The sequence below is a fragment of the Eurypyga helias genome, unplaced genomic scaffold (assembly GCF_000690775.1).
Source record: "Eurypyga helias isolate BGI_N326 unplaced genomic scaffold, ASM69077v1 scaffold18079, whole genome shotgun sequence".
Lineage (NCBI taxonomy): Eukaryota > Metazoa > Chordata > Aves > Eurypygiformes > Eurypygidae > Eurypyga > Eurypyga helias.
Window position 1 is genome coordinate 1 of NW_010274206.1, and position 10,353 is coordinate 10,353.

At 53.8% G+C, this 10,353-nt stretch overlaps 1 protein-coding gene across 1 annotated transcript in view; it reads left to right on the plus strand.

Annotated features, from left to right (window-relative positions):
* Positions 1 to 410: 410 nt before the first annotated feature.
* Positions 411 to 10,353, plus strand: part of LOC104515682 (L-gulonolactone oxidase-like) — a gene marked incomplete at its 5' end in the record, with an annotated part of 13,805 nt that continues 3,862 nt past the window's right edge. Inside the window, 3 exons of the mRNA XM_010159755.1 lie at positions 411 to 505; positions 2,513 to 2,603; positions 3,313 to 3,498. Coding sequence (XP_010158057.1) covers positions 411 to 505; positions 2,513 to 2,603; positions 3,313 to 3,498 — 372 coding nt within the window. The remainder of the gene's footprint in view (positions 506 to 2,512; positions 2,604 to 3,312; positions 3,499 to 10,353) is intronic.

Sequence of the window (10,353 nt, forward strand, 5' to 3'; positions counted from 1 at the left end):
GCCAGCTCCTCGCCCCCAGCACCCTCAATCCCTTCATCCCCAGGAGGTGGCTGAACTTGGAGCAAGTCAGGAGGGCAATGAAGAGGTTTGCTGAAGGTAGAGTTTTGCTGGGGAATGTCTTCTCCCTTGCCTTGACCAACGCCTGGGAGAAGTTCTGGGAGAGGTTACACACTCCTGGGGCTGTGGAGAGCAGAGGCGAGTGGGGTCTGGACCAGGGTCAGAAACCAGTGGCACCATTGGGTTGGTTTGGGTTGGGTGAAGGTCTGGGAGAGGTGGCAGCTCAGGATGGAGAAAGTTCATCATGGTACGTGGCTCCTTATCAACAGTATTGGAAAAGCAGAGGTGTTTTCCATGGGGTCTTTCTCCTCCGAGCTGTGTGATCTTTTCCTCTCCCATCCCATCCTTTGCAGGTGGACAAGGAGAAGCAGCAAGTGACGGTGGAAGGTGGGATTTTCCTTTCAGACCTCAACATCGAGCTGAGCAAGCACGGGCTGGCCCTGGCCAAGTGAGTAAGACCCGTGCATGGAGCCATCCCTGCGTGTCCTCCAAGGTGTCCATCCTTGCCCTAAGTCAAATACTGGGACATTTGAAGAGCTTTTTCTGCAGAATAAGGGTGTTTACTTCAGGATCTGACCTTCCACCAGAGTCTTGCAGGCTGCAGGTCAACCCTCTCCACAACGGAGAATCTGGATCCTGCCTTGGAGCAGGAGGCTGGACAGGGGATGCCTTTATCCCCACACCAACCCTCCATTCTCACTGCATCCACTGAGCTGGTCCTTTCCATGTCACGAAGGAAAACTCTGCTCTCCCATTCCCTAGAAAGATGAGATCACCCCTCCTAGGGATGCCTTGCATGGGGCAGAGGCTGACAGCTGGTAGCTGTCAGGTAAAGGAGGCTGGCAGTAGGCAAAATTAGGTAGAAATTAGTTTTTATGGCAATGGGCAATTAGCCATTGGAATATCATAGCAGGAGGCATGGGACAATCTTTCCTCTGTGTTGCTTTGGGACAGCTCCTGACAAAGGAGGCTGGAAGTAGGCAAAATTAGGTAGAAATTAGTTTTTATGGCAATGGGCAATTAGCCATTGGAATATCATAGCAGGAGGCATGGGACAATCTTTCCTCTGTGTTGCTTTGGGATGTCTGCTGTCCGAAGCAGAGAAGGTAGAAGTGATGCGCTGGGGGTCCAGGGCAATCCTGGTGCAAAGAATGAGCTGATCACACGTGGGTCTCCCTTGCAGTGGGTGTCTTGCCAGGGGCTTGGAGGGAGCCACATTCAAAAAGGGTTTGCAACGGAAAGAGACACAGAGAGCATTTCTCACACTCCATCTCTTTTTTCTGCTGACCTCAGGGAAGAAATTGCTCTTTAATTACAGCCCATCTCAATATCTGCACTCCTCAGTCAATACCAACGGTCAGTTTGTCAAGTCGTGGCCAGGGATGGGGTGAGGGTGCGGAGAAACAAGGCCCAGCTGACCAGATGGCCAAGGGTGTGCATGGGCTGGGCAGGGCTCCTTCATGGAGGGGGAATCCACCCATGGTTGCAATCACAGAATCACAGGATGGTTTGGGTGGGAAGGGCCCTTAAAGCCCCCCCAGTGCCCCCCCCTGCCACGGGCAGGGACACCTTCCACTAGACCAGGTTGCTCCAAGCCTCATCCCGCCTGGCCTTGGACACTTCCAGGGATGGGGCAACCACAACTTCTCTGGGCAACCTGTCCCAGTGCCTCCCCACCCTCTCCAAGTAGAATTCCTTCCTGATGTCCCATCTCCATCTCCCTCTTTCCATTTAAACCTGTTACCCCTTGTCCTGTCACTCACTGTTTTTGGAAAAAGTCGTGTTGTGTCCGCCCCTGCCCCCACCAGCGTCCGTGTAGCCCCTCAGGTACTGGAAGGTTCTACAAGGCTGCAATGGCCATAGAAATCCCATCTGGCTCAGGAGGTCCCTGCTCCCCGGTTGTGGAAACTGCAGTATAAGGGGGAAATGGCAAGAACAGTGCACTTTGCTGTAGCCTTCTGCCACCCCCACGTGCATCTTGGCCGTGGTTGGAGGGACAGATCTTGGTCTCTAGACCTTATGCTTGTGGATGCTGCTTCCAGCCCTGCTCTGCAGTGATGTTTCTGGGGTAAAGCCAGGTTCATGGCTCCTTGCTCTGGATGCATAAGGTGGGGCGGTCTGCACCCCAGTGGGTCCCTCCAGGCTGATGGGGAGAGGTGGGGACTTGTGAGATGGGACACAGCTGAGCTGACCACGGTGACCTGTGCTCACCAGCCCAATATATGGACTATAGTGTCCATTTCCCATGGAAGTGTGCACATGTGGCCAACAAACCCACCCCTTGCTGCAGGATACCCCAAAGGATGGACAACTCTCCTTGTTGGGGCAGGGGACATGTCCTGGGGGTGCTGTACCTGCACACAGGGTCTGCACACAGCATTATGCCTGGCACGGTGGGCTGTGCCCCGCTCCGTGTCCCACATGCTCAGGTCCTCATCAGCCCCTTTGCCCTCAGCTTAGGAGCCGTTTCTGAGGTGGCAGCAGCCGGTGTGATCGGGACGGGGACGCACAACACAGGGATCAAGCACGGCATCCTCTCCACCCAGGTGAGACACGACTCAGGAGCATGTGGACGCACAGACATCAGCAGCTCGAGGGCTGCAGGGGAGATGCCCCATTGCCTGGTCGGGATCTGGTGTGCCCAGTCCCAGAGTTAGGAACCATAGAATGGTTTGTTTGGAAGGGACCTCAAACCCCCCCCAGTGCCCCCGCCTGCCATGGGCAGGGACACTTTCCACTAGACCAGGTTGCTCCAAGCCTCATCCAGCCTGGCCTTGGACACTTCCAGGGATGGGGCATCCACAGCTTCTCTGGACAACCTGTGCCAGTGCCTCCCCACCCTCTCCAGGAAGAACTCCTTCCCGATGTCCCATCTCAACCTTCCTCTTTCCGTTTAAACCTGTTACCCCTTGTCCTGTCACTCCCTACCCTTGGAAAAACCCTCACTCCTACCTCAAATCCTGTAAGGCAATTCCACCGATGGATATGGGTAAGTGAAGTAATTTGAGGGAGTTTATTTCTTTATTTGATGGCTTTTCCTAGCATCTCCCAGAGAGAGAAGGATCTTTTTACGTCACTCCATCAAAGGTGGCAGGGGAGGGGCTGGTGGAGCCAAGCTGGCTAGAAAGCACCGTCAGATGCTGGTTGTGGTGTGAGGGTCTCCCTGCTGAGCCCCCAGTCATAGGGCGTGGGGTGGATGCAGGGTCTCGGCATGGAGATGGGACACACGCTGATGCTTTGCTCTCCTCGGGGCAGGTCGTAGCGCTCACACTGCTGACAGCCTCGGGGGAGATCCTGGAGTGCTCCGAGTCCACCAACACGGATATCTTCCAAGCTGCCCGTCTGCACCTTGGCTGCCTGGGTGTCGTGCTCACGGTCACCTTCCAGTGCGTGCCACAGTTCCACCTGCACGAGGTGGCCTTCCCCTCCACCCTCACCGAGGTACGACCTGGGCGATGCTTTCAAAGCCTCCTTGGGGATAAGCAAATTTCTTGGAGCGGGGACGCAGTCAGAGGAAGACTGGGAAGTGGTCGTGCTCCGGTAGAAAATCCCACCCGTGTGTGTAGTTGCACTCCTTACGCGTCTTCATGGCATGTTTCATGGTGTCCTTCAGGCTCAAACATCTGCAGGGTGACAAAGGAGAGGAACGAAAAGCCATGTTTCTTAGAAAATGTCACTTTAACTTCCCATGGGTTGGAACAGCATCTTTGGTGACTGTATCCAAGTCCCCTTGTGCTGTGGGAAGACTTTTGCTTCATTCCCAGGGGTGCTGCGTGGAGCAGAGGCGAGGGCTGACTGCTGTGGAAGCTTTGGTGGCCACAAAATGTGGGAGGAAGCTGGGTGGGGAAGCTCAGCATGCCATGAGTCTGAGTTCTTCAACCCTCACCAAAAAAAAAGCAGGTGGGACCTCTGCACCTTGCACTGGGACCCTCTGTGTCCAGCCTGGGGGAGCTGGGCAGGCAGGGAGAGCCACGGGGAAAGAGAGGGAGGTGAATGTCATTTCCTTCATTAATTATTCCTTGTGGGTTTGGGGAAACTCAAGGCACCAGCTTTGGGAGAAGTTATGCCCATTCCCAGCTGCTTTCAGCTCCACATCTGACCCATCACCTGTGGACCACGATTGTGGAAAAGAAATCATGGAGTTATAGAGCTATGAAATGGTTTGGGCTGGAAGGGACCTTAAAGCCCACCCAGTCCCACCCCCTGCTATGGGCAGGGACACCTTCCACTAGACCAGGTTGCTCCAAGCCTCATCCAGCCTGGCCTTGGACACTTCCAGGGATGGGGCATCCACAGCTTCTCTGGGCAACCTGTCCCAGTGCCTCTCCACTCTCTCTGGGAAGAATTCCTTCCTGATATCTAATCTAAATCTCCCCACTTTCAATTTAAAGCCATTACCCCTTGTTCCATCAATTTGGGGCTGAGAAGGTGCTTGCCCTCTGGAAGGGCAGCCAGTGCTCACTTTAGGGAAAAGGTTGGACAATAAGACCCCTGTCAATGTCCCTGTGTCCTGGCCTCTCTGCAGCATCATCCTCACCTCTCAGGATTGCCCCCTGCCTCACTCAGCCCAGAGGTGACAGAAATCAGAGACCCTCCTCCAGATGTGGTCCAACTCTTGGGTCCAACTCGGTGGGTTTCAAGCCGTTCCTCTGTCTCGCTGCAGACAGGGATGAGCGAGGGGAAGGGCAGCCGGAGCAGCATGGAGCTGCTTCGGGCTGTGCCATGCCAGTGTTCCCACCGGAGCAGGGATGAGTGTTTGCCCGTAGCTGTCGGCTCTTCCCTGGGCTGTCTCCAAGCCGCGGCGGGGCTGAGCACGGAGGCTCCAGCGCAATCGAGTTAGAGATGCTGAAGGAGCCTGCAGGCACCAAACGCTTCCGTCCATGGGAAACGTCACCGTGGGATGGATCCGCCAACGCCTCTGCTCCGTTTAACCCGGTGTTCGCAGGCAGGTTAGCAAGGATCTGGTAACTCCAGGCACGCATGACTAAGCCTAATGCAGATTTAATGTTCCAGCTGGAGAAAATTGCCCTTGCTGGAAATCCTGGGCTGATGGGCTGATGTGCTGCCTGGACTAAGGAAGATAGAGGGAGAATGTGACTGTGCTGAGCCAGCATCCCCGGAGGCAGGCAGTGCCTAGCTGTGCCCCAGAGGAGAAGGAGCAGCATCCCGCAGGGCATGGCTGCTCCCATGAGCCGTGAGCTTGTCGAGGAAGTGCCATCTCCCATCTCATTGTCTCCTGATGCTCAGCTAACAGACAGTCTTCCTTTTCCCAGTGGCAGATGGGCCACTTAAAATAGTCCCTGAGCATCCTGTGCTCTTGATAATGACTTGGTCCCTTCTTAGGGTCAGGGTATTTTTTGGGATGGAGCTCTTCATCTTCCAGTGTGAAGGTTGGGTTTAACTCTTTTTTTGGAGCTGAACCTGGGACAAACCCTCCTGGGGATGAGGAGTGTGATGGGTGACACATTTCAAGGGCCAAACTGAACAAATCCCTTATTAGGATCCAACTCCGGAGCTACATTTGGGTTGTGTGATGGAAAACTCCCTTTAAACTGATTGTCACGTTGATACTGGCCTCCTCTGTCTCCGTTTTGCCAAAGGTCCCCATCACCCAGACTAAGGTGCATGGTGCTAGTGATTGGGCCTTCTGGGACATGCTCAGGGGGACATGGCTTTCTGAGGAGGGTTTCTGGCCTGCTCGCTCATTGATGAGGATCTTGCACGGCTCTGAAGGCTTCACATGCTGTCTCCTCCTCAGCAACTTCTTCTGCGGTCCTGCTGTCCATCCTCTCCGTGCTGTCCCCCCTTTGTGGCCATGTCCCTCCTGGAGGCCACATCTTCCACGTAGCTCACGAGAGAGCACTTGGTTGGCCATGGAGAGCAGGAGTTTAGGTCCTTGTCCAGGACAGGGCTGAGGGACTGGGGACAGTGTCCTGGGATGCTGGTATGGAGGTGCTTGGTGCTGGAGAGTGGTTGCCTCCAGCTGAGCTTTCCATCCCTGGCAGGATCCAGCATGAAACAAGCTGATTTCCCTCTGGAAAGGCATGAAATGCCCTTTTCTGGGGCAGTGCATCTCCTGGGCTTTATGAGCTTAGGTCTCCATGTGGCTCTGTGGCCAGTGGTGGGTGTGATCTGGTCCCCTCAGAAAGTTTTGAAGGCCCTGTGGGCATTTCTACAGACCGATTGGAAGGAATTTTTTCCTGTGGGAACACATGAAAAGCGACTTTCCCCATCTCTGCCATTATATGAACTCCTTTTAACTGCTGCATGCATTTTCTTGGAGCTCTCCCACCCTCCTGCTGCTGGGAAGTTGGATGGAGCTAGCTGTTCCATCTGATGCTGGGACAACCTGGCACAGCCGCCGTATCAGGATGTGACCTACCGCCTTCAGCTGAGCAATCATCCAGCTTGTCCCACGTTTCTGGCGCTGGACCATGGCTGGAGGCTGCAGCATTACACAAGCTAAAGCCTACAGAGAAGGGGCCACCTGCACGTTGAAGGACCTGGTGGCCTTTTAAATGCTGTGTAGGCTCACTGGAAGGAGTTAGATTTCTGGATGGGGAAACTGAGGCACAAAGTTAGTCAGAAGAAAGAACTTAGTGGTAGTGGAAAGTAACCTCTCTGGGAGCTTGGATCTGCTTCAACACTGATTGTCTTTGTCCTCCCGTGGTCTGACATCCCTGCTGATGCATCCTCAGCAGCATCCCCATCCGTTGGCTCATTTGGGTCTCACAGGTCCAGTTCCAGCTCTGGCTGGTGACAGCACAAGCCTTCATTTACGTTGGGCTCATGAAAAATAAATAGTCCTTGGACAAAAGCAGCAGAATTTGTTGCAGGATTGATCAGAGCTGCAGCACTAGTGAAGCTCTGAGAAACGCTGTCCTTAATTTTTCAAGGACTGAATTATTCAGTGCCCCGTTGGGGTGGCTCGAACACCACCACGGATGTGAATTTAATGCACTTTTGCAGTACCTTCTTTGTAAACCCTGCGCCAAAGCAACCCAGTGGCCCTTGTGCTGTGCCATGGGCAGCTAGGCCAACCAGGCAGGGGGACAGAGAGGTCCATGCATGTTACCCGAGTCCATCAGTGTGTCTGCCTGCCTGCTGTCACCCCCCTAAGACCGGCTACACCAGAGCAGTCGAGAGCTGGAGAACCTCAGGGTCTTATTTTTCATGGGAGGTGGGAGAGGAAGACAAGAGGAATAAGGGAAGCCCACCAAGATATTTCTCCAACCTGCAACCAGGTCTCCAACCTGGTTCATTACCAGCATTTACAGTTTCAGAGGTGATGAGTTTGTGTTTAATGACTCAGGAGCATCTTTTGCCTGGGAACTGCCTGAGCTGTGATTTCCCTGGTGTCCTGCAGCAGGGAGTTCCCCACTTTAAATGCATTTAAATATGTTTAAATGCGGTGGGAACCTGCCAGCTCCTTACAGCTTGGTCCTCACCCACCCTGCCAGGCTGCTCAGACCTTCGCTGCATCCTTTAGCACTTTTCCTCAGCCAGATTGCCAGGCTGAGGGTTGTTTTACACCTAATCTACCTTTTAGATAGGAAACTTAACCTCATGTGCAGGATAACCCTGCTCTCCTCAGCACGCTGAGCTTTACGCTGCTCGGCATCGTCTGCCTGGGCTATGCCCCCGGCGCAGCTCAGTCCGTCTTTCCCCGTCCCTCGGGGCTGTTAGGAGGGTGAAACAAGAATGCACTCTATAAATATTAATGCCATTATCAATTCTCGGTCATCGTTGTTCCTCGCCCGCTTCCAGATCTCCGGCTTTCATGTCGAGTGGCTCAGTGAGGCGGAAGAGAATAATGGCAAGGGAGCAGGTTGCTTGAAATATTTAAGCCTGAGTTATCTAAGACGCTGCAAATAATATATGTGTCAGAGGAGTCAGGCTTGGATTTGTGGTTATGTAAGATCTGCATGCTTGCTTTTCTGGCCTGGTGATTATCTTTATCACTGGGATAAACTCAGCTGCTCTAGCTGCTGACAAAGGCTCGGAGCTGAGACCTGCTGGGAGTCTGATGAGGATGAGGATGGGTCAGACTCAGATATGATACTTCTTCCCCTGATTTTTGCAGCTCTAGGGCTTCCTGAGCTGGAGGTGGTTTCTATGCCTGTAGTAAGGCAATGGTTTTCTCCTCCAGGAAGGTCTCTGATCTGCTTCTGAACCTGTGCAAACTTAAAACCACCTGCAGGCTTGCACAGCTTAGTGACCTGGTAGGTGAAGAAGGGCTTTTTTTGGTCTGTGTCTACCATTAACCTGAACCCTAATCCTTAGGGGATGTCTCAGGTGCCTGGGACGGATCCCTCAAGCCCAATTCATCCGAACCACCCAGTGCCTAACCCTTCCCCATCTATGCTGGGCCTGTCCTCATCCCTCATAGCCAGAAATGCTGGGTTTGGTCTCAGTGCATGGAGGTGGCTCTCCCAGCTGGTGCTCGGACATTGTCCACGGATGCGGTGGGATCCCAGCGGGTGCAGGCAGCACGCAGGCAGAAGGGTGGGCTAAGCATCCATGTGGGATGCAAGCACTCCATGCTCCCTGTCTCCCCTTCACTGCTCTGCTGGACCTGCAGGATGTGTGCTAGTGACTTCTTGGGCTTCCTCCTCCACATCTGCTGCTTGTCCCACCCTTGTCCATTCCCCAAGGACCATCTGGAGCTACCAGTCTTGCAGCAGGCAGGGTGCCTGACCCTCAGCTCAGTGAGCTCTCAGGGTCGTTAAGCAGCTTCTTTTGACCTGGCCTTTATGGACCAAAGGGGTTTGTTCTGGGCTCCTGGGAGGGAACCAAAGATGAAGAAAACCCCCCGGGTCTCTGCATGCTCCAGGATCATCTCCATTGCGTGCATTGGCCATATTACAGCAACAAGATTTCCACTCCCCGACCTCTGCCTCTGACTCTGGCACTCGGCCAGCCGGCAACATCCCCAAGGACTCCCGAAGCCGGCTCGCTCGCAGCCGTCGGCTCTTGCCCGCTGTGCTGTAATTATCCTACAAAGTCGTGGGTTTATTTTTCTTCAGACCGATATTCCCCTTATCACAAGGATCAAAAGCGCACATTGAAAGGGTCGCCCCGCGAGCAATTTGCTTCTGCGCTCAAACGCCGCGGCTGGAAGACAAACAGACGTTGGCAGGATCACCTTGGGAAAGCTGCATCCTTCTTTTCCCGAGTTCTTTCAGCTACTCGAGGCACTTGTTCCTAAACCAAAGCCATGAAAATGTGGGGTTGCACCTTTTGCTCTGCTTCTACTTGCACCGTTGTTAATTGTTTCCGACAAAAATTTCTCCGGCCAGAACACAGGCTGTTCTGGGAACATCCTAGAGAGATGTGGTGGCTTTCTGGGAGCTGCACATGTAAAGATGAAGACAACGGCATTAGCATTAATTCCCACCAATTACAGGAATATGCTATTTGCTTTCCCATCCTCCCTGCTTTAACGGGACCGTGGCATTAGGGCAGTGCGACCCCATGAAGACCCTTCCCTTATGGCTGGGTCACAGCAAGATGCTTGGTGCTAAAGTAGCCCAGCCAGGTGATTAATAATAGCTGATTAAGACAAATTACTCAAATGACCCACTCAGACAGGAACAGCTTCGCAGCCAAGGATGCCGCAACCTTCCTGGGGTTATATCCATGGGTCGTTGCACCTTCTCCTGGGTCAAGCAAACTCCTTGGAGCGAAGCTGAGGGGTTTGAAGTCTTTGCAAAGCTATGGGAGATCTCTGCTGGGAGGAGCCGGGACGATTGGAGACGTTTGCAAGAGGGAGAGGTGACAACCTGGCCAAAACAGCACCATGAGGGGGTACGCACAGGGTCCCTCCACCTTTACAGGGAGAAGGGACAAGGGATGAAGGATCTTTTCATTTCTGTGGGTGCTCTTATATCAGGCAGCAGGGTTTCCTCCAAGTAGCCTTGGGACAGGACTCTGGTGGCCCTGGGAACAAGCTGAGTATGTCCTGGGGCTGCGGTGACCCTCTCAAACCCCATCGCCTGCCTTGCCCTACCTGTCCCCTGCCTGCTGCCCTTGGCTGCTGGCAGGCAGCTCTTCCAGGGGATCTGTCTTTCTTAAAGCTCTTTTTTGTGTCTTTATGGATAATCTGCAATTATTCATTTAAATTTGGGATGGCAATTCTGCATTTGAACTGTGGGATGTCTCTGGGATGGGGCTGTGCAGCATCTTGGCTCCATACTCCCATGCTCCAGGGCTCCAGAGCCCAGAGATCTGTGCTGCCGGGGTGTCTAAGCTGGGGAGGGCATCTCTGATGGACCAGGAGGTGGATTTTGGAAGCAC